This window comes from Haemaphysalis longicornis, unplaced genomic scaffold (assembly GCF_048455015.1).
Source record: "Haemaphysalis longicornis isolate Haplotype H1 unplaced genomic scaffold, Haemaphysalis longicornis Haplotype H1 scaffold_6, whole genome shotgun sequence".
Lineage (NCBI taxonomy): Eukaryota > Metazoa > Arthropoda > Arachnida > Ixodida > Ixodidae > Haemaphysalis > Haemaphysalis longicornis.
The window spans coordinates 200,828,460-200,856,418 of NW_027526407.1; the positions used below are offsets into that span (position 1 = coordinate 200,828,460).

Here is a 27,959-nt window from a genome sequence, read left to right on the forward strand (position 1 = left end):
GGACCGCTTCAAATAAGCGTTACAGAGACCATCCTAGCGCACTTTGGTGGGCTGGAATCTTTTAATTATCACCGTCATTTATGATGAAGAGAAATGCGACCCGGTCGTCGCAGCGGGAGCACGCGATCTTGTTGTCAGCCAATAAAGGATGCGAATGGTTCCCCGGCCTTTCTCCTGTTTACACTGACAGAGAGCTCCCCGTAGCCTCGAAGCAAGATCACCAATCCTGGTCTTTAACAGAGCCAGTCAGAGCAGTAATTGCCTCTTTACGCAATGGCACTCAACTTGCCTGTTTACGCAATGAACTCGAACAACTTAGGAAAGAGAATCAAGAATTCGAAAAGGCCCTTGCCGAAACAACAAAACCAGCACCACACGAGCCACAGTCCACACCTCCCAAATTTTTTCAAGACGTACCCGGAGCCCCACCTTTAAATGAACGCCCTCATGTCAGACCAGAATTGACGCTGAACTCAAGGACTTGCTCAAAATTGTCCAATCGGACGTCCAGAAAGAACGGGCCGCTTGACAAGAAGACATTAGCAAAATTCGTATCCTTCTAGAATCTCATGTAATGAAAACAACGGCAATGATACAGACCATGACATTTCAGCTACCGGAACAACACCCAAAAGAGGACTGACTTCGCACAATTTCACCACATACAAGTGCCCAAGGTTACTAGTGGCTGCACCCACAGTAATACAGTAGAATTATCGAAGTGTTATTGCAAAATTCACCAATATAACTAAAGAAGATTCAAAAACTTAAACCGCTGTAATTCTCCTTCAAGAACCACGAAACATTTCCAAGGTCAATGGCTTTTTTACGTATTCGGAAGGTGTAATAACACGCAAGCTAACACGCCTCCGCAACTCTGCTCCTCAAGCACCAGGGTACTCCCTGATACTGGTTCGAAAGGAAATTGCACGTAATCAGATCAAACTCCCTGGACTCGCATCGCAACAGCACGAAACAGTAGTAATCAGGGGCAGACTTCCTAATGGCAAAACAGTTCTTGTCGCCTCGTCTTACTACAAGTGCATCACTGGATCTGCTAAACACACCTCTTTTCAATGGATCACCGAGCTCATGCACCAATATCCTGACACGAAGACCATGTTTAGTTTAGTGTATAACGGCAAAAACACAACGTGGGGCTACGCAGCTATGGATACTCGAGGAGAACTTTTGGAAGAAACGATGGAGATGAACAATCTGATGCTGGTAAATGATCACTTCGAAGTAGGGAGAATAAGATTGTAGGCCTCCCAGAACGACACCTCTCCAAACCTTACCTTTGCATAACCGGGGCTAGTAAGTACGTGGAACACATTCGACCCCACTTGGGGCAGTGATCACTTTCCGATAATAATTTCCCATCGTGGTAAGTGAATCCGGACGGCAAAAACATTGGAATTGACGAACTGGACCTCCTTTCGTGAAATTCTCAACGAATCTTCAAACCCAGCAAGAGACTTTTCTACTTTCATAAAGCGCATTCAGAATGCTGCCCAAACCTCAAAACAGTCCACAACATGTTCTGACGACACACCTGCCATGGACGGCCACCTGGCAACCTTGCGGAACTGAGCTAAACACCTGACTCGAAAATACAGGGGACTAGGGGGAGAGAGAGAAAGACGAAAGACGAAAGAGAGAAAGAAAGGAGGGCTCCCCGGCGCCAGATGTTCACCTCACCAATTTATGGAGCCAACGCCTCGATGCACTGCGTGAATACAGAAAGAAAGGAAAACCGTCTCGGCTGCGTCGTCGCCTCAACTGTATATCGGCTGAGGCACGTGATTATGCCGCTAAGCTTGCCTCGGAAAGGTGGCGTGACCTATGCTCGCGTTTTAATGGGCAACTAGGGACACACCACGTCGACCTAGTGAAACTAAGGCATAAATACAAACTGATTTAGGTATTTCAAAATACATTGGTTAATAAGCACTGGCAAGAGCGAGCAGCTGCGCTCCCTCCTAAAGTCATAACTATGAAAAAAACTCTTGAAGAGGCAGACACCAATCGCGGGCTCACCCGACAAGGGCTCCTTCTCACAGGATAGGACGAGCCGAAGCCTATCCTGGTCATCGACCTCTCAATCCCTTTAGCAGCTTGGACATTGATTGATTGATTGAATAAACTTTATTCAAAACAGCAAGCGCGATGTTAGGGCGCCCACCCGGTGAGAGGCGTCCTCAGTCCAGGATGCCTTGGAGGTGACCTGCTCGCGTTGCCCTCTCTACCAGCATGCGCTGGGTAGAGGGGTCGGAGCTGGCCAGCAACTCCACCCACTGCTGTGTGGTGATGTTGGGGAGTGGCGGTTGGGTAGGGGTGTTGGGGCATTCTACGGTAATGTGGTAGAGAGTTCCCATGTTTGGACAAAAGTGACACGTGGCTGGGTATTGGGTAGGGACCATGGCGTGGTACAGTGTATTGTGGGGGAAGGTGTTTGTCTGCAGCTTGCGTAGTGAAACTGCGTCGGTCCTGGAGAGAGTATGGCGAGGAGGTGGGTAATTCTGTCGTTGTAGCCTATAGTGGGCGAGGATATCGGTGTATGTGAGGAGAGGCGTGGACAGGGTTGGGGGCAGGGCGAAGGGGAGGGAGTTATTAGGGCAGTCGGCAACGGCCTGGAGTACATGTTCGCGGGCCGCGGCATGAGCCGCTTCATTGCCTTCTAATCCCATGTGACCTGGAGTCCATACGATATGTGCGAGGGGCAGATGGAGATTCTGGCGTAAAATTCGCAGGGCTTGGTGAGAGATGCGGCCGGTGAGGTAGTTGCGGCGGGCTGATTGGGAGTCTGTTAGGATCGTGATATAATCTTCTGTGGTTTGTAACGCGAGGGCAATGGCGACTTCTTCCGCTGTGGTGGGCTGTGAGGTGCGAATCGTAACGGCGGTGAGTTCTTGACCCTGGTGATTGGTGACGCTGGAAACAAAAGCTTGGGGATTGTATGCCGTAGCATCTACGTACCGAGTGGTAGTTTGTTGGGCGTATGCAGTCGAATGGTGGCGAGCTCTGGCTTGACGGCGGGCGGTGTGGTACTCTGGATGCATATTGCGTGGTATGGGGGCGATGCGCAATTGCTGGCGGATTGAGAGAGGGATTCGTCCCTTTTGGTCATGGCGAGCTTGAGCTGAGTAGCCGAGTGTGGTGAGTAAATTCCGGCCAGTAGGTGTAAGGGTGAGCCGACGTAGTTGTGTGGCTTTGTGGGCTTCGATAAGTTCTTGCCATGTATTGTGGAGGCCCAGTTGGAGTAATTTCTTGGTTGCTGTAGTAGAAGGAAGGCCGAGTGCTGTCTTGTAAGTTTGGCGGATTAGAATGTCGAGCTTCTTGATTTCTGCAGTTTTGAGGAGTAGGTATGGTGTGCCGTACGTGATGCGACTTGTTAGTAGTGCTTGGACGAGTCTCGTGGTGTCATGTTCTTTAAGGCCGTGTCGCCTTCGTGCTACTCGATGTAGGAGGTGTGTTAGCTGGGTTACGGTGCGCTGTAATGGTAGGATTGTTTGTGACCCGGAACCGTCTTGTGGGATATTGAGACCTAATATTCGAAGTTGAGAAGCATGGGAGATTGCTTGTCCGTTCAAGGTAACTATCGGTAGAGGAATTTTGTCCTTGACGCGATGAGAGGTCCGTTTTGTGAGAGTCAGAATCGATGATTTTTCGGGTGCACATGTCAGACATCTTTGTTGCATGTAGTCTTGAATGATGTGGACAGCTTGCTGTAAGGTGTCTTGTTCTCCAATAGAGCCAGTGGAGGTTCAGAGTGTCAGATCATCCGCATAGATGGCGTGTTTGAGGTGCGGAAGGGCTTGCAGCAGCGGAGGTAGGTCTTTCATTGCCAGGTTAAATAGAAGAGGGGAAATTACCGATCCTTGGGGCGTGCCTTGTGGTCGTGTAGGAAAAAGGGCAGTGCGTAGGTGGCTTAACCCCACTGTGGCTGTACGATTTGTCAAGAATGCTTTAACGTAGCTGTATGTATGTTGTCCGCAGTTTGTCGAATTTAGTCCGGCGAGTATGGCTTCATGGGACACATTGTCAAATGCGCCTTTAATATCAAGTGCCAGGATTGTATAGCGATTGTGAGAAGTAAGGTGGTCGAGGAGGTCTTCTTTTAGGTATAAGAGTATGTCGCGTTGTGAGGTGGGGACGGAAGCCAAACATAGTGTGGGGGAAGTGGTGATCATCTTCTAGGTATCCAGAGATGCGGTTGTGAACGAGGTGTTCAAATAGCTTTCCCAGGCAAGAGGTCAGGGAGATGGGACGGAGATTGTCCAACTTGAGGGGTTTGTTGGGCTTAGATATAAGGGTGATGTCTGCATGTTTCCATTCTGGTGGGATAGTGCCTTGCGCCCATTGTTCATTGAGATAGTCCAGAAGGTGATCAAGGCTAACATGGTCCAGGTTTCTGAGGAGCTTATTTGGTATCTTGTCTTTGCCAGGTGTTGTACTGCGTGTAAGTTTGTGAAGGACGGCTTCGAGTTCGGATAGCGTGAAGGGGGCGTCCAATTCTGGGTTAGGTTGTCCTGTGTACACGGGAAGGGGGGGAACGGTGTCAGACTGGGAGCTTGCATAGCGTTGCATGAGGTCGTGAAGTATCGCTTGTTCCGAGCCCGGGTAGTTATGGATGAGGCGACGAAGTTGATGAGTTGTAGTTGCTTTCGTTTCTCGTGTGCCCATCAGCGTGCGGAGGATATGCCATGTTTTGCGGGTCCCAAGTGTACCTTGTAGCTTGTCACAGAACTGATTCCAGTTCAGCCTGCTTAGGTATGCGGCGTACTCGGCTGCTTCCTTTGTTATGCGTTCGATGCGTTGTTTCAGCTTTCGATTAGTAATGCCAGCAAACCTATCTGCTTCTATAGAACGGCAGCAAGATCTAAATGTAGCCATCACTTGAAGAACTCCAATCTTCCCCATGAGATCGACATTTATACGGACGCCAGTGTGGCAACTTCGCATATTGGCATAGGATGGACCTTGCCTGAAAACACATCCCTTGGCGGTCAACTCTCCCTCAGACCCGATGGTGCAACTCCACTAGAAGGCGAACTCCATGCCATCAATGGTGCCCTTAATCATAATTGCTACGACCTCAATACCAGACCACCGGACAAAATACGGATTCTAACGGACTTTTGTTCGAAGCAGTTCAAGAACTTCGCAAGGTACTCGAACTGAACCCGCTCAGCAACTCTATACTCTTACACAAAGAACTCCTCAAAAGCCACAACGTGCAGATCAGAATTGACCGAATCGCAGTCCACGAAGAGACCGGCCCAGGAAACCAGTCCGCCCACGAGGCGGCACAGGGGTGGTTGAACTTTGCGCCTCCGCAGGTTCCCCTTTCACCCTCCACATCCACTCTTCCATTCTCCTACTTCTGCGAATAAAGAAACGTAAAAGACAGCTTTACCAACAGGTTACACCCCCTAGGTACCTTGCGAACATTGTCTCCTGCGGCAGGTACGAGGAAGTCTTCATCAGCAAGCTATGCGCACATGCCGCCTACACTCCTCACATTACCCAGAAATGGACAAAATGCCTCAACACACACCCACGATGCTTCTACTGCAACACTAACGCCAAATCAGATCTCCACCACCTTGTGTGGATGTGCCCAAACTTTGCAAACATCGCCCAGATAGTTCAACAAACATTAGGCAAGACACTCTGCAACATGAAGCAAATGCCGTTCTGCGGTCCGTGATTAGGACTTCCGGGGCTGCATGTCGCAGTACAACTTCGCTTATGAAGAACTTTGCGACTTCTTGTGCAGTCCCCCTCGGAATTGCGGCGGTCTCTGCATAGCGCATCGTGTAGTCGTAGTCTGTCGCTACGACAATCCACTTGCTCTCGAACCAGATCCATGCTGAATCTTCAAGGTAGAAGAACACTTGCCTCAGTGTCTCCACTTCATCCCATCGGTTAAACAGCCTGTCCCGTTCGACTTGCTCCAACCAGTCTTGGGGACCCTCCAAGGGTTATCCGTAGAATAATAGAGGCTTCCTGGTTTGCTGAAGAACGAGGGCAGGATTGGTAGCGCTGGTCATGGTGCCTGTATTGATCATGGTGGTGGTCGCGACATCTTATTTCTTCGCTTTATACCGAAGCAGTCCAAACTCCATCTGAAGACTTTGCTGTCGGCGGCTGACACGAGTGGGGCTTGCTTGTCGACTTGACGAGAGCGTAGGGTGCATTTACGCCGCTCCTTTATTAGCTGTCAGGAAGTCAAAGACGACGCAGTTATCTTCAAGGGAAACAACTTTATGGGAGCGAACTTGTGCTCCCGTAACAACTCAAAGAATAGACAGGCGGCGAAGCAGCAGTCAACAAAGTGACGTGTGCAGGCGAGCTCTGGCGATTCGAATGCCGTGGTGTCTGCTGTGGAGGAACCACGCGAGTGTTTCTGGAACCGTCTATTTACATACAGAACATTGTATAGCAACGAATAATATTCTGGTCTCGTGAGGTTAAGGCGAAATAGTCTGCTTATCTGAATGAGATAGCCCATGCGGTATAAAAATGAAGAATGGAAGACACACTTCGCTGGGGACACGGATAATAGAGACGAGCATGGCCGGGCCGTAAACAAACAATAAATAAACGTTTATAAATAAACAATAAATAAATAAACAATAAATAAACAAAGAATAAATACATTGCTCGCGGCAATATTCAAAAATGTTAATTTTACTTTACATGAGTAGTGTAAACCACCTAGTGAATATCGATGCTAGTCACGACTGGTGGGCCTCCGTTTATTATACAGGCTATTTCTCCACATTCCCAATCTGTGTTGCGGCGCAGTGGCCTCGAGTATCACGCGCGCTCGATCAGCGTGGCGGGTTCAAATTGTGAGAGGAAATTTTTTTCTTGGCTGTTTGTTTTGGGTTGCACGGTTTGTGTATGCTATACGCGAATTCCTTTCTTGTGTGAGTTTGAAAACCTAGTACTTTTGTCATGGAAAATGTTCTTTGAAACACTGAGTCGCTTCTTACAACCAGGGCAACAACGACAACAATGTTGCTACAGCAACTACCTGTAGGAAAATTGACCGTTGGGTCCTCATCTATCGCCTCTAATGATGATAAGGCCACGCCACCGGAAAACAATCGCTGTAACGTGGCGTTTTATCGCGTGGCGTGGGTAAAGTAAAGTTTACCGCCACACCACCAAACATTGCTTCGAGTGTAGCACCTTTTCAAAGTTTCTTGTGACGAGATGAAGCAAAAGGCCTCACAAATGCTAGCCTTACGTAGATAATCCGCTAAACCTTAAAGAGCGCTAGCTGGTGTGATATTCGACAGAGCCTAGTGAGCTATTTTGGGCGCTTCTTTACGTAAAAAAAGTGGATATTGCCCACATATTTTCCTTGGCAAGGGGCATTATATTTTACCAACGGGTCACAAATATAGGTGAACATGTAGGTTCTGAAAATGCTTGAGTTTCTGGACGTTCCGTTAAAAGTTCACGCAACAGTTTAAAATAAGTTCGCAACATATTCTCCTCCTTTTGCTTTAGTGATTTCACACACTCAGAACAATCTTTTAGCAGGTTACGTAAACTTCACAGTCGGTGTGGTGGATATACCTTTTGTAATATACGGCCCCTTCTCAGGATCTAAGCGTTTCAAATATGCCCAATTGACTTGGGACTCACCCGTGCCGATCGGATAAAAGGCACTTGTATTCGAGCAACGGATTTCGGCTGCACAGGCACGCCCACTCAATAGAGAGTCGAGGGGCCGTGGCACAGGCAACGTCAATCGGTGGCGCCTAGTTAGAAAAAGCTTGCATCTGCGCGTGTTCGGCCTCCTTGACATGCCTACCTTAGCTTTGCCTATTTCGATGCCTCTGCAAGGTAGGCTGCTGTCACCGCTAGTAGCGCCGCTGGCGGCACCAACCGCGAAGCCCACGTCGATCGGGTGTTGCTGGATGCGTGCCGTTGCTGCGCAATCGCTTGTGCCAACGTCGGGGCTTTATCGTTTTAGTTACATGCTGTTAGGAATTAAAAGTGCTCCCGCCATCTCACCAAGCTGATTCGACGAATCGTAAACAGTATCACCGGGGTTGGCCATTACTCTGATGACGTATTATTGGCCAGCAGTATGAGCGAGGAGCAGGTTGAATCACTCCTACAACTGTTCACCCGAGTTGAAACTTCCGGACTGACCGCACGCCCAAGCAAGTGTGAGTTCGTGGCAACCAAGGTCGACGTCCTCAGACATTCAATTGGACAAGATGAACTTGCGTTGCTGGGGAAGATCCTAGACAAGATTCAGAACACCCCGTCACCGAGAAAAAAACACCAAGTTTATGCTATTCTCCGCTTAGCAGGCTATTATCGAGAATAAATTCACAATGCCGAAATTAGGGTGCCTCTTACCCAACTGGCTAAACACGGGAAAACAACGCCATCTAGAGGAACGCCAGTCACAAAAAAGCCTTCAAGTAGCTCAAAAACGCATATGCAGACCCGCTATACCTCGAATACCAGATTTCAAGAAGACCTTAGTACTTAAAACAGTTTCGGCGCCGCGTTCATGCAACGCTATGAGGCCACGCTACAACCTACAGCATACGGAAGCAGCAGCCGTTTGCCCCGAGAAGTCATTATAGCTCTATCGAAAGAAAATGTCTTGGCTCGTGTGGGGAGTTCAAGAGTTTAACGCCTAACGAAGTATATGCGCATTGTTGTGTTGTTGTAGAACAAGCGTAGAGTAGATAAATTTTTCATTGGTTGAAGTGAAATTTTTAATTTTATTGTGCACGTTTTGAGCGACGTGTACGCTCGACTTTGCTGGTTTCAGTATCATATCGTATTATAGAGTGTTTTAGTACAGCGTTTGTTGACTTTGCGTACGGTAAACGCTAAATTTTTGCGTCACGGTACGTGAACAACACGAGAAAAGTTTTAGCAGAGCATGTATTCAGTTTAGCGCAGCGAAACGCTAATGCTTACGGCGCCATCTCTCGAATGTTTTGCGAAAGAAATCACCGGCTGATCTTCTAGCGGAGTGCCGGAGTGCCGTAGCTCGGAAGATCCGCGCTTACCAATACTGGTGGTGCTGCGAAGCCTGGGCAGCGAGGGCAGCAGTACAGCATAGCGTAGCGGCTAAAACCTGCCCACATGATGAACGGTGTTCAGGTGAAGTTAACTGTTTCCCGCGAAACCGTATCTGGCACGTTCCAGCGCCTTTTGAGGTTGTAACAACGCAGTGTTGCCAGCGCACTTTCCTATAGTATGTTTGCAACAATACCAGTTTTGCTGGTGAGCTTTAGTCGCTGCGCCGGAGAGTCCCGCATTTGCCAATGCCGTCAACGCTGCTGGCTAGGCGGACGCTTCTGACTATTACTATCGCAGCTTGCATGCGAGCTTTGCCATGACAGAGAGCGTAGCCGTGCCGACTTTTCCGAGAGTTGTCCGCAAGCTGGACGCTTTGATTCGTTGACGGTAAACGGCGTGTAATTGAGCGTTAGCGACAAAGTCTACGGAAGATTTGTTATCACCGCCGGCAATTGAAGAGAAAAGAAAAAAACACGCCCAGAAGCACGCTGCTTTCAGGCACCGCACTCCTCTTGCGAAGTATAATATCATGTTTATTAGTATTATTAGCGTATGTGGGTATGAGATCTGTGATTAATCTCGATCTCTTTGGCACTGCAGAGATTTATGTTTGTAGTATCCTGTCTTGAAGGCACTAGATAAGTAAGCATCTACATCTATGGTGAGGTTGAATTTCTTTCACATCGCTTGAAGGTGAACCTCAGACCCACTGTGCTGCATCCCCCAAGGGTCTCAAAATGTGTATCACGGCATGCCGATTTTTATTCCCGCAGCATTCAGTACACTCTGGAGCTCTTCGAGAACGCGACGTCGCTATTCCTAAAAGCTCCAATGGCCGCGCTATACAAAATACTCTGTCGTCTTACGTTAGGCCCCTTTACAGTAATTAGACGACGCCTTAAATAACACAACCACATTTTCTGAATAATATCGCTCCCTTGTGGTTGAGAAACCGTGACGCTGACGTCCAGACCTGGGCTAGTTTCAAAATCACCCTCATAAGGGCATCTGAACACAATCTTGCGTGCAAAATTGGCTGCACGGCTCCTCTACTACTGAAGGGCTTGAAAATGTTTCTGCGCTTTTATTAAGGACAGTGTTGACCTGCGCAAGCATTGAACATATTTATGCGGGAAGCCAAGAATCCAAGTGAACTCTGGGTAAAATAAAGTAAAACAGTTCACGTGTCGTCTGCCGAAACATTAGGATTGTTTCGCACAAAATAAACTTGTACCAATGTTTCAATTATGGTCGCCAGTAAAACAATTTTTTCAGGAGCGTTTACAAGAATCTAGCATACTTGTTTGAAATACTAGGTCTCCTGACACCTCTCCGCCGTACCGTGTATAAATGATGACAATCACAACGAGGTCTCTTCAGATGTCTCGTAATAGGCCTACTAGCCCACGTGCTCACTTCCCTGCCATCCTTTAAAATATTTTAAAGTAGTTATTCTAATTTATTGTAGTGGGTTTTGATTATCCGTTGAAAAACGTGTCCGTCCTTTTGCGCGAGTGATTAAGCCTGCCACTAAGGCCGACGTTTCAAGGCTGTCTGGGTTGGTGCGAGGCAGTATTTGTGATTTAGTAGAAACTGCAACTGGCCACATCGCCGAAGTGCAGCTTTTTCTGTTAACCAAAGGTAGTCTTGTGTTTCGGGAACTGCCCGTTTCGAAAACGCTCACAGCGAACCGTTTATTCACCAATGCTTTTAAAAGGGCTTTACAAATCAGTTTCAAACTCTAAGTTAAAATAACCTTTATAAATTCGAAATTTAGAGTTGAGAGCCTCTCAACTTTCTGCACATATCTATTGTCCAGAAAAAAACTGGATTTGGTTGAATTTTTTTGGTTGAACAAAATTCGCAGCACAAGTAACAGTTCTGAAACAATATTACAAAATAAAGGGATGCAGGAGTGTTTTACCGCAGAGGAAGATTCGAAAGCTATACTTTCGTGATATGCAGGTATATATGGCAAAAAAAAAATCAACATTTATACTTAGTAAATGAAGCAACGCATTGCAGAATCGTTTAAATCTTAACTGATTCAAAAATTGTAGCGTTGCTATGGCACACTTCGTTAAAACACACGCAAAATAAAACATTTATCCAATACTGAAGGAGACGTTCCCGGTTTTCGCAAAACGTTCTTTATTATAAAAAGCAGGGGTGCAATATATTAATTGCCGCAGGTATTATACTTCATTGATTTTTATTTTTAATTGTCACGCTTACGCAGTCATCGTATATCTGAGTGAGGTTTTCCGAATTCTGTCTTACCAGGGGTTCCTGCAATGTAACAGATGAATGTCATGATATCAGCAGTAATGTAATTTATAAGTGTAAAATTTAATATTCTCAGTAATATTTCTAGAAGGCCACCAACTGATCCAGACGTTTAAAACCACAAATGCCATAAAATGTGTGCCAGATGAACAAAGTGATTGTGGTAGTTAGGTGCCCATCGAACCTTCCGGGTATTAAATTTTTGTTTCGCAGAATGCCGCCACTAAAGGCATTGAAAACGCAGGTAAAATGCTGCAGCTAAGCTTGCAAAGGCCATGCTCTTCCTCCACTAAAATTTAGTGGAAAAGGTTGCTCAACAAGGGTACACTTTTGGATACAAGCAAAGCACGCGGGCTAGACTGTTCAAGATGGTCCGCAAGAATAGGTGGCGACAAGCCTAATAAACTTTATATCCTGCCCACTTAAACAGTTCAAGCTCTTCACGACCAAGAATTGCCATTATTTGCATAAAGTTTACAAAAAGCCATGTTTTGTTCTTTTCTCGAGTTGTGACTGGCGCTGGAAAGAAAATTCGCCGATAAAGTTCCAACTTTCCCCCAGTTCCACTCTAATTCAGTCCAGAGGAATCGAATTGCGCCAACTAATCTACAGCATGAAGTGTATATGTGGGGATTCCTCAGATAAAGAAAACGGGAACCAATGTACCGCAATGCAAGCTTGGTTTAGCTTCCGGGCCGATGTTTCTTTCAAGATTTGCTGATTGAATTTAGCCCGCTCATATTTAGCGGTATTGATGCTTAGCTACTCTACCTGCCTTATCCTGGTCTTAACACGTTCATAAAGTGTCTGCGAACGCCTTTCAGGTTAGCTCAGGTGGTAACTTTCGGTAATTTTTGATTTTGCAAGGCGTTAGATTATCCTTTTTCATTAACTCCACTAGTCCCCATCATACGCTGTAAATAGGTTTGCATTTATTTCTTTTCCACAAATTACTGAAAAATGCGGCTTATACAGAAATGTTGCTATAGAAAACTGAATCTCCAACTCGTAACTCGTGCGACCACTGTTAAAAAAAGTTGAGATGAGGAGACAGCTTAGTTTGTACTACTCGATGCACGCGCACAACTCAAGAAGTATTTCAGCGTAGCAGATCATGCGTGCCAAACAATACCAAAACTGTTAGACGGCTGTCAACTCGCCTGTGTTCTGATCTGGATGTGGTCCTTTTTTATTTGCAGATATGGACGAACCCCTGCTGTTAGTTTAAAAATAATGATCACTTCAGCCGGCTCGACGACGGAAGTATGGGGCCGACTCCGGCCACTGTTTTGTTGATCTTCGAAGGAGATTCACGGAGAACCCCGCGTTTTTGTCTGTAAATGTCAATGATTGTGCTCGCACTCTTTTGATGGGCACGTAATATGCGGTTTGTGGCTGATGCGGCGTCCTTGAAATGACCCTGGAGTAATTTCTAAACATCGTCGGCTCACTTGCGCCGATTGTAGTTTGAAGTTTCTTAACTTTGTTCATACACTGTCGGTGTGCTTCCGCGACTTTACGTAGTATAAAAAGTTATTCGAAGGTGCTTTCCCCCTCATGCCACCCTCCTTGCTGATTTTGTACGACGTCAGATTTGATGCTCACTCGAGGTGACTTCGCCTGACTGCGCAACTGCACGGCTCGCCGACTCTCCGACAAAGTCAATCGGCCAGTCACCGGCGGTTTGTCGCAGATTTCTCGCTGCGTTGGAACTAAGCAATGAAACGATTTGTCCTAGAGGAACGTGCATTTTATAAGGCAGTCTGTAGACTGTATCAACCTTAGTGTAGTCTAAAAAGGTTTTGTAGCTTCATAAAAACGCAAATAGGATGCTTCGCTGACTTCAATGCTAGTAGAAAAGTGAAAGGCCAGTTAAAGGCCGGAGAACAGACAGCGAGGTTATTATAGGTAGCAATGCCTTTAAATCAACGGAAAAGGATATTACAAACCGCAAACCTCAGCCACAGCAATCACGTTTAACGCTTCGTGAATTAGCAGAGTGCTCAGGAGCAAGAGATCACATTTGCGATCGTTCTTCTGGCTAAGGAATGGAGTCGCTATAAACGAGACAGTGGGGAATGTTCCCTGCGCAGGTCTTTTTTCAGTACTAGTCATCGGAGCTGCTGTAAACGCAGGAAATAAAAAAACATAAATTGGCTTTACAGTACAGATGTATTTTCAACCTCGATTGATTGATTGATTGATTGTGGGGTTTAACGCGCCGACGCAACGCAGGCGATGAGGCGTGCCGTAGTAGAGGGCTCCGGATTTATTTAGACCACCTGAGGATCTTTAACGTGTGCCGAAATCTCGTACACACGGGCGTTTTTGCTTTTCTGCTTTTCGCCGCCATCAGAAAAGCGGTCGCCGCGGCCGGGAATCGAACCCGCGACCTCGTGCTCAGCAGCGCAACGCCTTAGCCACTGAGCCACCGCGGCGGGTGCATTTTCAACCTCGTGATCACTGTGGCTAAGGCTTCATTGCGTATGTTCTTAAATTTATCACACCATCAAATGAATGAAAGCTCGAAAACAGAAACAAGTTAACATTGTTACGAAGCCAAAGATGACGCAGTTGTGTTGACGGAAAAAAAAGTTCAGTGGCGTGAACTTGCTCGCTCTCTTCTGACAAGTCAAAACAATAATCAGGTTCCGCAGCAACAGTTAACCAAGGACCTGCGTAAGTGTGTGTAGAATGCCCTTCGTTCGCTCTGCGCGCATATATCTTTCGTCGCCAGTGTTCCTCGAGCCGTCAAATTGCATCGAAAACATTGTAGATCAAAGAAGACTATTTTAGGCTACCCCGTTAGGGCGAAACACTTTCCCTGTCAAAATTGATAACCCGTAAGTCCACATCTTGGGATGGGAGTCCAAACCTACCCACGATCACCTGGGACGTACTCGCCGTCTCCGCGTCTGAATTTGCAGCGCCCGGCCTCCAACAGCTGCTGGTCCCACGTATGAACTCGAGCGAGCTTGCGGGCCTCCAACGCACGCTATAGGTATCCTTAGACGTCTGCGTTGAGGTCATCGTCTTCCTGGTACATAAGCATGGCTTCAAGCACCGTAGTCGGGCGTCTTCTCTAGACAAGCTCGAACGGTATCATCTGCGCAGTTTCCTCTACAGGTGTGTTGTACGCAAACGTTACATACGGAAAGACGTTATCCCAAGTCTTATGTTCAACGTCGACGTACAAAGACTGCATACCCGCGATTATCTTGTTCATACGTTCTGTTAGTTTGTTCGTTGGAGGGCAGTATGCCGATGCTGTTCGGTGATCCGTGTTGTGGTAGCGTAAGATTGGTAGCTTAACCTCCGCAGTAAAGGCCACTCCGCGGTACGTGATTACGACTTCAGGGGCTCCATGTCACAGCACAACTTGATTTATAAAGAACTTCGCGACTTGTGGTGCAGTCTTCTGTCGCCATTGCGGTGGTCTCTCCGTCGCGCATCATAATGGTCTGTCACTATGTTTCTGATCTTATTGTAGGGTTTAACGTGTAGCCGCAACGGACACGATGAGGCGCGCGGTTGTGGAGGGATCCGGATTATATTTACCACTTGAGCATTTTTAACATGAGGCGAAATTTCGTACACACGGGCGTTTTTGCTTTTCGTCTCCATGAAACAGCGGCCGCCGCAGCCGGGAATGAAACTCGCTGAGTCGTGCTGAGCAGCACAACGCCTTAGCAACTGAGCCACCGCGACGAGTCCTGCCGCTACAACGATCCACTTGTCAGATCGTGACGTAGAAAAAGGGACGAGAAGGCCCAGTCCAATCTGTTGCAATGGCTTCGATGGGGCGGCGAACGGCTGCAGAAGTCCAACGGGTCTCCTCAGCGGCCTTTTTCGTCGCTGGAAGTCACGGAATCTCCTGACGTAGTGGGTCAAATCGGATGTAAGGCGGGGCCAGTAGTACTTCACCTTGCTTTTTGCAATAGTGCTAGAATGCCAAGATGTCCTGAAGACGGATCGTCGTGGCACGCCTCCAAACTTTAGTCACAAAGATCTGCGGGGATGTCACGAAGATTATTCGTTCTCGTTCCGGGGCTCAAAATCTTTATGACAACTCAGCTTTTAGGCTGAATGTTGGTAAGTTGCGTTTCATACCCCTAGGAAAGGCGAAGTTCCGCCCTTCGAGGTAGTCGATCATGACGTGTAAGTAGGGGTTGCCACGATGGTAATCCGGTAGGTCACTTCCCGTCAGGACTCTGAAGAACGCGCTGTCTTCATCGGAGTCTTGTGCTGGTGGGTCAGCGAGGGCGCGGGTCAGGCACTTGGCGTCGGAGAGTTTGCTGCGGGATTTACAGACGATGGTAACGTCCAAGTCTTGAAGGTGCAAGCTACACGTCTGAAGGCGGCCAGAAGGGTCCTTCAAATTCGCGAGGCCAAAAAGCGTATTGTTTTTGTGTCACAACTTGAGTAGCCTACCATACACATATGGGCGAAATTTTGAAATGGCCCATATAATTGCGAGGCACGCTTTCTCAGAGGCTGAGTAAATAGTCTGCCCCTCCTTCGACAGACCGCGGCTGGGAAAGGCGATTACGTTTTCGTAAGGGCTTTGCGCTTCGAAGAGGACGGCAACCAAGCCTATATTCTTGGATAAAACCAGCGCGAACTGAGACAAAGACAAAGGAAGTGCATCACAGGGACAGCCACTGGTATAACAACTCAAGTTTATTATCATGAAAGGTGAATATTGTCACGAAGCCAAGGACGACGCAGTTGTCTTGAAGGAGAAACAAGTTTATTGGAGCGACCTTGTGCTCCCCTAACAACTCAAAAGAATACAGAGGTGGCAAAGCAGCGGTCAACAAAGTGACGTGCGTCAGCGAGCGTCGCAGAATCGAATGCCGAGGCGTCTGCTCTGCAGGCTTTTATCTTTCGGCGCGAGTGTTTCTGGAACCGTCGATTCATATCCAGAAAATTGTAGATCACAGACGATGAATCTGGGCTAGCGACGGTAGGGCGAAACAGTTTGCTTATCTGAATGTGATAGCCCGTGCAACATAAAAATAAAGAATTGAAGACGTGCTTTTCTTGGAACGCAGATAACACATCCGGGCGTGGCCCGGCACTAAAAACAAACAATAAATAAGCAAGCCCATACATGGTTCGCGGCATTACCCGCCCTCTAAGAGGCCATCGACCCGATGCTAAAATAAAAGACAGGTAGAACAAACAACAACAACAAAAAAAGTCCGTCATCTTGCATAGTAAGGTTTCAAGCGAACCACGTGGACGACTTGGGCCCGCATGCGTCGTCGTAATGTTCCGGAATCCCCATCGGGGATCACCTCGTAGGTAAGTTGGCCGACACGTCGTAGAATTTGGCAGGGTCCGAAATATCGTCGCAGAAGCTTCTCACTGAGTCCGCGTCCTCGGATGGTATTGGTCTACAGGGCGTCGGGCGGGCGGCATTGGACGGCGGTATGGCTAGGCCTCTTGACGACGGGTTGGAGCAGGGCGGGGTTGACGAAAAGCTGCGGAGTTGGTCATCGCTTGGGGCTGACGGGGTGCTTCTGAAGGCATAGAAGTTCCCAGCGCCTGTTGAACCTCTTCACGGATGACGTCAGTCAGAGAAGCCACTTGAGGTTGCGGCGTTGTTGGAAAAAGCTTCTGAAGCTCCTGGTGACCCCTGCTCGAAAGGTCTCGCGCAATGTATCGGAGCTTCCAGTTGCGGCACCGATGGTCTCCGATAAGTACTTTCCAGAATACTTGTGCTGACCCGACCTACATATTTCTGTTTCACTACCAAACAAGAAGAGTAAGTTCTAAATAGTTGGTCAACAATGTTTGAGAGATATTTATGAGAAGCTCTCTAACTTCCTAATTATGTTCCAAACCCACAAGTAAACACAAATCAAAACAAAGAATTATATCACGGAGACCGAAACATAAAAAACTGTTCAAGTTCCTGCAACTATATGCAGCTTTCTTGTTCAGTGAACAACGGATGCTTATGCTACTAAGAAAAGTGTGCAGTGAACAAGAAACCTGTGTACGGCTCCACAACGTTGAACAGGCTTTAATACTTGCTCAGTGTTCGTGGTTTGTTTCTCCATTTTTAGGCCTGGCCGAACGAACTTCGTGGAACGCATGGCTATGTTATCAAAATAGCTCGTTATTTTCAATCAGCGTTTGCACAACGCAATCCCAAGCTATACTCTAGCTCTACCTAAACTCTTCTCTAGCTCTACTCAAGCTATAGAGCTATACTCTAGCTCTAGCCATACTATCTCTAGATGTACTCAAGCTATAATCACTAGCTATACTCTGTTCTAACAGGAGCTCAATGTTTTACAAGGGCTTCAGTAGAAAGCATTAGCAATAATAATTTAATAATGTAGATTCACCTGTGTTGGCCAACGCCGCTGTGTTGGCCAACAGGAGCTCAAGGTTTTACCAGGGCTTCAGTAGAAAGCATTAGCAAGAATAATTTAATAATGTAGATCCACCTGTGTTGTCCAACGCCGCTGTGTTGGAATCGTCAGCGACTATCGAAGAACAGACTTGCTGGTTTCCGTGTGTACCCCAGTATGAAACAGCGATAATCACGGAGCGAGCGACGCCCCCCTTCCGAGGTGTGACGTCAAGCTTCCACACTGCTATATCTTCGTACCCTGCACATCGGATCGTCAGTGGGCTCGGCGAAAGTGAACGAACGGGATGCTAAACATGAGGCCGGTCTTCTTGTTGCATATCCTGCTTTTGCCTTCCGCCGCTGTGTTGGAATCGTCAGCGGCTATCGAAGAACGGACTTGCTGGTTTCCGTGTGTACCCCACTATGAAACAGCGATAATCACGGAGCGAGCGACGCCCCCCTTCCGAGGTGTGACGTCAAGCTTCCAGACTGCTATATCTTCGTACCCTGCACATCGGATCGTCACTGGGCTCGGCAAAAGTGTAACGAACGGGATACTCAACATGAGGCCAGTCTTCTTGTTGCAGGTTAGCCATGTTTATTGCTATAGGAGCGATCAAAGATGTCTTGTTGTTGTGCCAAGCTTAAGTACGTTGATGGCAATTGTCTGTGACTGCTTTCATGCTTGCAAACTGTTGCTTTGCGGCGACATTGAACTTAATCCAGGCCCAACTGTTGAAGAAATGCTTCAGTCGCTCCTGGCAGGCCAGCAGGCTATACGGGGCGACTTGGCTGAAGTTAAAGATAGGCTTTCCAAAACTGAGAAGGCGGTACAAGACTTCAACGTAAAGTTAATTACCCTGAGGACAATGTCAGGGAGCTGACTGTCAAAATGAATTCTTTCGTATCTCTTTGTGGCGATGTTATGAGCGTTCATGGTGCTCTGAAACAGTGTCAAGAAAAAATAGTCGAACTTGAAGATAGGAGCCGAAGGTCAAATTTAATTGTATTCGGCATTCCGGAAGCACCTGGCGAAACAAAAGAGCAACTGCGGCACAAAGTTATGCAGGAAGTGTTTAAGGATAAGCTCCGCATTGACTGCAAATCCATTGGCCGTATCCATCGCCTGGGCAAATCGTCTCAGAACCGTCCTGTCATTTTGTATTTTCAGGATTACTTGGAGAAGCAAGCTGTGCTTAGCAATAAGTTAAAACTGAAGGGAACAGATATTTTTGTAGATAATGACTATTCTTCCGAAACGCGGAGAAAGCGAAAATTACTTTCGGAAAGTGCCAAGGCAGAAAGAGACGGTGGAAAGAAGTTTTTCCTTGTCAGCGATAAACTGTGTGTTGATAAAATATGTTATGTGTGGGACGATGGAACTAAATCGCGCATCGCTTCGCAGAAGACAAACGCTGAACGTACTGCATAGCAATCGCTGATTAATGGTCAGTGTTTGCGTATAATATCACTGAACGCCAGAAGTATAGTAAACAAGATTGATAAATTAGAGGCACTCCTTCTTTCTTATGACCCAGATTTTGTTGCGATTACTGAAGCATGGTTGCACGCTGATATAATTGACGATGAAATTTTGCCACCTGGCTACAACCTGTTCAGAGCAGATCGAGGATCAAGGGGTGGCGGAGTAGCCATCGTCGTGAAGGATGTTATAACGGCGACAATGGCTGATTAAATTCCGGATCATGAAAGTTTATTTTTAAATGTTTCTTTAAATGGTCATTCTTTTTTGCTTTGTGCTGTTTATCGTCCTCCTGATGCAGTTGATTCATTTCTTACCCAAGTGCATGATTATCTGCTTCCTTATCGTGACCGCAATATTATACTCACTGGTGATGTTAACTTGCCCACAATAAATTGGCAAAGACCTTTATATGAACAATATCAGCCGAATAATGACATTCTGAATATTCTTTTTGCTTTCCACCTTACCCAATTAGTTCGTGAGCCAACCCGTGAGAATAGTATTCTTGACTTGTTTTTTACCAGTCAAGAATTTTCGAATGGTGAGCTCACTGTTGAAACTGGTATATCGGATCATCGCCTCTTGTATTTTGGTTGCGACTTGAGCAGTGTGCAAAGTCGAACTTCGCTGTCTGCTTCTACTGTTAAAGACTTCGACCGTGCTGACGATGTGTCTATTATAGACTACCTAGAGATTGAATTAGGTAAAAGAGTTAGTGAAAACGTACCCGTTTGTGGACAAGATTTCAAACTTCAATCAAATATTGTGTGACAAATTTTGTTCCCTCAAGAAAAAAGACGTCGAATCGGAAAAATCCTTGGATCAGTCATGAAATTTTGCATATAAAACGGAAGTTAAAGCACCTCAGAAGCCAACATCGTACAAACACGCAGATGTTTCGGGTGTTAAAGCAATCTCTAGCTGACATGATTAGTGCAGCAAAGACACATTATTTTAATGTAACACTCCCTGGGTTTATAAGGAGCGATCCTACTAGATTTTGGCAACATCTTAAGGAGAAAAAGAAAAAGGTTGAAAAAATGAAAAAGAACGACGTTGTTATTACGAAGGGTGAACAAATAGCGCGAGAATTCAATCAGAATTTTCAAAGTGTATTTACTCTTGCTTCTACTCCGACGAACCTTGTTTACGATTTTGACATTACCACAGACCCAGAAATTCCCGTCTCTGGAGTGTTAACCATGCTTCGTAAGCTTAACATCGGAAAAAGCCCTGGGCCAGACGTCATTACTAATGCCTTTTTACGACGCTTTGCGCTACAGCTAGCCGAGTTCTTAACTAGGATTTTTCAGTCTTCTTTGTTATCTAGTCAAATTCCCGAAGTATGGAAATGGGCGCGGATAAAGCCAGTTTATAAGAAAGGAGACAAATTAAAGTGTCCAATTATCGTCCGGTATCCATTACGTGCGCTTGTTGCAAGCTATTGGAGCATATAGTAGCCGGTTACATTTAAAACGTTTTAGCCGAAAATAACGTCTTATCTTCCCTCCAACATGGCTTTCGGATAGGTCTCTGTACTGTCACTCAATTGGTAACAGTTGTTCATGAATTTTCTAAGGTACTTGACAACGCTGGGCAAGTAGATGTTGTGTTCCTTGACCTTTGTAAAGCGTTTGACAAGGTGTCCCATAGCACGCTGCTGTCTAAGCTTACGGCGATCGGCCTTCCCGCGTATTTGGTTAACTGGGTTCGTGAATACTTAAAAAATAGGATGCAATTTGTTGATGTTGAGGAATGCGTTTCTGATGCTCAGTCTGTCTCATCTGGAGTGCCTCAGGGCAGTGTGCTGGGGCCTATTCTTTTTCTAATTTACGTCAATGATTTGACTGAAGTGGTTTCTGGTCCGGTTTCTTTGAAATTGTTCGCTGATGATTGTGTTTTGTTTATAAACGTTCGTTCTGAAAGTGATCAGGCTATACTACAGGAAGCTATTGACAGTGTCGAACAATTGTGCAAAGATTGGGATATGGAAATTAACTCGCAAAAAACAGTCTTTTTAAGAATAACGCGTAAAAGTATCCCAGTGTTTTCAAGTACCACCTTCATGGCTTCGCAATTTTAGAAGTTTTATCTTATAAGTATTTAGGCGTCACTTTTACTCAACATTTGACATGGTCCCAACATATTTCCGACATATGCGCATCAGCCTTTAAAAAGCTTTGTTTGTTAAGGCGAAAGCTTAAGCATTCTCCGTGTAATGTTAAGCGCTTAGCCTATCAGACTTTCATCAGGTCAAAACTTGAATATGCGCCTCTTGTGTGGGACCCGCAAACTAAAAAAGATATCAACCAACTTGAGATGCTCCAAAGAAAATGCGTTGGTTTCATTTATGGCCAATACACACGACTAGACTCCCCTTCGCAGCTCATGACCAACAATATTATCCCGACACAAGAAACAAGAAGGAAACTAAACCGTGTACTGTTTCTTCACAATATACTGACCAAGAAAGTTTCGTTGCCTATACCTACATTCCTTAAGCCCTTAACCACGAGAAGAACGCGTCACACACGAGAGCACGCTCTAGAGCCTATTTTCGCAAGGACTAGTTCATTTAAAAATAGCTTTTTCCCGCGCACCATAGAAGACGAATTTACTTCCTGAGTCAATTCTAGCAGCTGACAATTTTGCTAGAGCATTGGAGCAGCACTTGCCATGTTGAACCGATGGTATTGATGCAATACAGTGATGGTGTATCAGTGTATTGGTACGATTGATATTGCATTCTGATCGGCTTTATGATGTATATTGTTCATGTGCTGTTTGGTTTATGTTGTTTCGAGGTAGTGTTGCGTTTTTTTGTTGTTGTTGTTGCTGCTTAAACCGAGTAGTCACCTTTGTATTCTTCACTTGCCCCTCCTGCTAGGGCCATTCTGGCCTGCAGTATTTTGAAATAAATAAATAAATAAATGTCTTTATGTTACATGCCAGATAAATTTTGTTCCTTCTGATATCTTATTCGACACTGAGTAAAAAACGTGCAATCTAATGTCTATAGACTCGCCCCGACATTTTTTTTATAAAGCTCGAGAATATTATATTGACACTTCAGGCCAGCTGGAGAAGGTACTTAGCAGCGGCAAGACGGCCGTGAAGCACGTACACGAGAAGAGGAAGCTAGAAAATCATTACTTTTTTAAGCACCTTAGGCAGACTGTTGCAGTTAATGTAGGTACGGGCAAGTATTGATTTGGCGGCACTATCAATAAAACTAAACAAGGAAATAGTTGGTTCATAGAAGAAGGCGATTTTGTTCTCTTGCAACTAGCGAGAATTAAAATCTATACAGCACCAGGGAATTGGCTGGCCTGAAAAATGCTGCCAGCATAATTGAGAAAGAAGATAACATTTCTTACGGCTTGTTGGCTTAATTGTTGTAGTTGTTCTTCGCTCTGAAATGCAGATAAAAATAAAGTTAAGGCGAATATTTGGCCTTGAATTTATATTAGGGATTAGAAAAAGGAATAATATAGATATGTCTGAGTTATTCTGTTCAAATGTTATTTTCTCCCATTTTGGTATTTTTGTGCTGCGTAGAGAACTTTAACATTTAAATGCTTTAAGTCACAAAGGTTGCTGCAGTGGTCTCTTTCACAGCTACCAGGGGGAGTAAAACCTTGCTGGTTAAGCCTTCTGAAGTTTGCAAGACATGTTTTTCCTGTTCTAGTATGATTTAAGGCTTGAATGTCACAGATACCCACACCTCTACGGGTAATAAGGGAAGTGTAATTTATCGCAATTTATGTCTAATAACTAATATTTAGGGTACGGGATACTTTTTCGTTGCTAAGATCGCTAATTTCTGTTAATCTAGCTTCCTACAAACCAATCGTGTTAGGCTGCACATAATGTTCGATAGCGGGCGCGTCGTTTTGTAGCCCTCATTAGGGGATGGTGCTTCTAAGTATTATTAAAAAGTATCCTGGCAGATCACTCCTTTAAAAGTTTATTACTGGGGCGCTGTTTAGTGATTTAAATACTTATACATAATGTATCAGCGTATCCATGTCATATACCATAATACGTTTTAATGTATAAATGTCATGTAAAGGTGTTTTTTTTATATTTGGGGATTTTTTCGTTTCGTGGTTGATGGAACGAAGCATATACATTGCTGCATAAAAATTCCTCCATGCAGCCTACTCTTTTATTTGTCTAAAATTTCAATGTACCTTAGCAGGGTCGCCTTGTGCATTGGCAAAAATTTTGTGCATTGGCAAGACTTTACGGGGTTCCTGTAATTCTTGAACTCTTGGATGTCATCGTTGTGCTACACTGTGCCTCTTTCCGGTTTTCTCTGGATTGAAATACACCGAAGTCCTGGAACATTCACAGCGTATTTGTATACGTCATGTAGTGAAACTCTTCCTACTTTCCTAAAATTTTACGGCTCTGATGTTGTTTCCTGTAGGTGTCCAAGTGCAAACGTGTGGTACGTTTTAATTGTACATTCTAGTTTTGTTTTTGTTTGTGGCCCAGTAGAAGGCCGATTGCTGTTTTTCTTGCTGAAATCATTAAAAATGAACACTTGCTGTGGGCTCACCCGCGACTGACAGTATAAAATGTAAATATAAAAATAAATATGCAAATCATATGTTCAGAAGCCGAGGTCTTGCTGACCGTGGCACGCGGTTGTCTGTTTCCTATAAGCAAGAGTGGATTGAATGCCAGAGTGACGGAAATTTGGATGGTTTTCCTGTCCTAAGCTCTCGTGGGTTACTACGCAAGTACTTTACATGTCTGTGTAATATTTACGTGTTTTCATGCGTGTATTTTTATCCTGATTGTTGCGTCTGGGCTTTGTTTTACCCTTGTAATTATGCAATACCCCGCAAGGATCCCCTCAAGAAAACCCCTATGATGACGATTAAGAATCACTCAACAGATCTGAATATGAAGTGCAAACGTGTGGTACGTTTGAGGTGTACATTCTAGTTTTGTTTTTGTTTGTGGCCTAGTATTAGGCCGCTTGTTGTTTTTCCTGCTGAAATCGTATAAAATGCACACTTGCTATAAGCTCACCCATGACTGACAGTATTGAATGTAACTATAAAAATATATATGCAAAATATATGTTGAGAAGCCGAGGTCTTGCAGACCGTGCCACGCGGTTGCTTGTTCCCTATAAGCAAAGCGTCGGAAGTGTTGTCTGCGCGGTGCGTGTTTACACAGACGCTACCAGGCCCCTTGCGTTGTTGGTAATAAATGCCAAATTTGAAAGAACAGCGCAGTTTGCTTTCCGTGGACATCGTTAGGGCCAACCTTCGGGCTACCGGTGCAATGAGTAAAGGTAAGACTATTATTGACCATTGACAAGTGACGTTATTGGGATAGTAACGAAGGGAACATCGAAAACACGCAAAAAAACTATGGTGATAAGGTACGCCCGGAAATAGGGCACATATGTTCTGGCATTCAATACATCACAAGAAGTGTTTAGTTTTACTCGTAGCACGTGGGTTGCTCCAGGAGCTGCGTTCTGGGGGCCTTTGAGGGCATGAGCGAAAGACATAATATATATAATAAACGAAACTGGGAGCTTCACCTTTTACACATTTTGTGGTGTAAAATGAACATTCATAGGATAGTCCGTGGGCGGTTTGGCCAAGCGATATAAATTTTATTTTGAGGATGCACCCCATAGGATAGAATGTCAGTTTTCATACCTTATATTACGCTGCCAGTAGTCTGCTCCCGCTTATCTGCCTTGTTCTCAAAGAATACAGGCAAGCAATTGTACTTTGACAGAGCTTAAGTCTGAGGGTTCCACGGTTCAAATAGTAATTACCTGCTCATTGAGGGAGAGAAAGATTCTCCAGCCCCTTTGCTCTATCACTGAGCCTACTCCGCTGAGTCGGTTCCTATAGAGCTTTCAAAAGTTTTCTTGACTGCATTCCAATGCGACCATATTTTTGTTAAGAGCCGTATTCTTATTCCGAACTCATTTATAGCTGCTTGCATTGAGCTGCCGTTCATTCGAAGCTGGTGTTTGAAACGAATAAAATAATGTAGCACAATGCTCACCCATGGCATCGCCGGTGGCACTTTAGGTGGCTTTTCCTGGAAAAAGTCACGTTAATGACAAGCAAAGAGGTAGGTTTACTTTACAATCGGATTGCTATGTCGTACACGAACAAGAAAGCTCACAATATCAAAGAACAAAATTTCTTAATTTGCACAAGTGGAGCTCCTATAGTCGTAAAAATGCCGCTAATGGGGAGGTGGAAAATCTTTTTAAATGTAGAATACATACTCGACCACAAGTTGCCAGCTTGTCATGAAGTTGCCTATGCACATCAAGATATCTACCCTCGTAAATCTTTCTCCTTCTGCACCGCCTGAAAGAAGATCTATTGGTCTCGACGTTTGTATGTGTAATTTGTCCGCATGGTAGCCTGCCCAACAGAAAGTACTGTTGGTATATATTAGGCTTTTTAACGCGAAAGCTTTGGTGGACCAGAAGTATGTAATTACAGCATGCCCGCGGTCCGTGAAAGTCACCGCCTGGCAAGGCCCCCAGGCCCGCTTAGAGCCGACGCTACACCACCAAAATGGGAAACAACGTGGGCAGCGTTAAAGGTTGTCTCGACGCAAGGCATTAAAATTAAAGTCTCACTTTGTGTTCTTACGTCATAATCCGGTGCCCACACCTTGCTGCACAATGACTTTGGGATCATTTGCCACATCGTTAGACCTGTTATTCAGGCTACCAACTACCAAACGTTAATCCTAAGCATAGGATTAGCAACGGGGATGCCATCAGTAACGTAAATATAACGCAGCGTCACAGTAACGTAAACTTGAATAAAAACAGGCAAAGCAAGTACAGAAAAGCTACAAAGAACGCGCTGCAACTGTGCCTGCCGTTACGAGTTGAGGTCTTACAGTTTCACCGCTGCAAGCAGCCTGGCGTACACTAAGTTTAACGTAGGTTGGCCCTGCGTTAAGCTTCAAACGGTGCTAGAAGACGCTAACATTTAGCAGAGGTGTAGCATGGCGATGGACTATATGGGTTAATCGCCGTAAGGAAGAGACAGGAAATCGCTAAGTAAACAGCAGCCGCAACTCAGTAGTACGAAACTGCATGTTATGCCTAACCTTACTCCACAAAGTGTGGTCAAATTGTACCGGCCCATACACAGAGTTGGTTGTCTCTAGCGGTATAGAGTCGTCCAGCTTCAACATAGGCCTTGCGTGACAGGTTACCAGAGGCTCTTGGTTATAGTAAAAAGAATCAATTAAATAATACGAACGAAAAAGGCAACGCTGACGTTTTAGTGCCACACCACAAGCACAAAACCGTAGATGTCTTCTGCAGTGTTTACAATTGCAGCTTCATATGACACGTTCTGTGAAAGTATGGGGAAGGGGTGTAGTCGGTGTGACTACAGTGGTACCAAAAATACCACGAACAATTACCATCACTTCAGATGCGACGTCCACATACCAACGCACATTTCCTTCAAACCCACTCAAAAGCGCCACTCGTGATTTCAGTGACCACACGACCCTGTCGTGCGTGTGAAAACATAGAGCCCCGGCGTTCTGTCTACATTCGCAGCACTGCCAGTTGCACACTCTTGTCTGGTAGTTCAAGTCGTTAAGTAGCCTTGAAGTGACAGCTTGCCTTGTGTGCGTGGGGAATGCCGCCCTAATCCTTACCTTTGCGTAGCGAATCGTCCCGTTGCGTAGGAGGATTATTGGGCAACGCACAAACACACGAAAAAGAATTATTATGGTCGTTTAGCACCACGGCGGCCGAAGGTTTGGCCGCGTAGTCCACTCTTATGTCTGACCCTGAGTACCGTTGTCTCTTCGCAAACAGCCCCTCTTCAGATTCAAAGAGCGTGCTTGCTGGTCTGCGGAGTTACTGTTCAGGCTTTTTGCCCGTATACGGTGGCGTCTGATTGTTCGCCAGATGGGATGAGTGACAGCTGCCTGCCTGGCTTTGGGCCCTTGCCTACCCATCTATGGGATCTGAAGGGGTGCATCTGAGAAAAAGAGGACGCAGAATGAGGCTAATCAGTACTGCTTCAAATTGAATTACGCTGCGTATACTAAGACAAATGGGATGAAAAAGAGACTGGGGTGCAGCGCAAGCAGCTGTACCCCAGAAACAAAAATGCGGAGTATTCATAACACCGAACTTTGCCATACGAGCGTTTTTGGCTAAGCATTCGAGCTAGACCGATACCGCCGAGCGTCGAAAATTACGTTTGGACTCTAACAGAGAGAGAGGAAGAGAGGCAGAGCTAAAGACAGAGAGAGAGAGATAGAGATGAAGAGAGAGAGAAGATCACGTCGGAAATTAAGGGTGCAACTAGGTACTGGTAACGGAAAAAATTCTGGACGAGGCTGAATTTTCTTCAAACTGCGACATTTTTCTGAAAGCTGTACAGCTTTCCTTTCTAGCTGTACGCCTGGATTGAGGTGGATGTAAAACGTTCCTTCGTAACCACGTAGTGGTATTTTACTATGTGACTTAGTAGGGGAACATTTTGAGCGTATAGTATTGATAATATTAGGAGTTTACCGACATTACCGAAAAATGTAAATGACGGAAATGATTGGCTGACTGCGTTTATTTTTATGCTGTATGAATATATGTGGTCCTCTGCACAGGAATATACTCACAAATAGTCCACAAACAGCCTTCATAAACGTCTTGTGATAGTTTGGCCCAAGGAATTTCTTCAGTAATCGTCGCAGCTGCAAAGTTTGTTAAAA

The 27,959-nt window shown here is 45.6% G+C and overlaps 1 protein-coding gene across 1 annotated transcript in view; it reads right to left on the minus strand.

The window, feature by feature from the left end:
- Positions 1 to 11,226: 11,226 nt before the first annotated feature.
- The window catches only part of LOC144142160 (uncharacterized), a 33,620-nt gene continuing 16,887 nt past the window's right edge, over positions 11,227 to 27,959 (minus strand). Inside the window, exons 3-6 of the mRNA XM_077673544.1 lie at positions 27,867 to 27,941; positions 25,257 to 25,292; positions 22,589 to 22,624; positions 11,227 to 11,361 (exon numbers count right to left, since the gene is read on the minus strand). Coding sequence (XP_077529670.1) covers positions 11,275 to 11,361; positions 22,589 to 22,624; positions 25,257 to 25,292; positions 27,867 to 27,941 — 234 coding nt within the window. The 3' untranslated portion in view covers positions 11,227 to 11,274. The remainder of the gene's footprint in view (positions 11,362 to 22,588; positions 22,625 to 25,256; positions 25,293 to 27,866; positions 27,942 to 27,959) is intronic.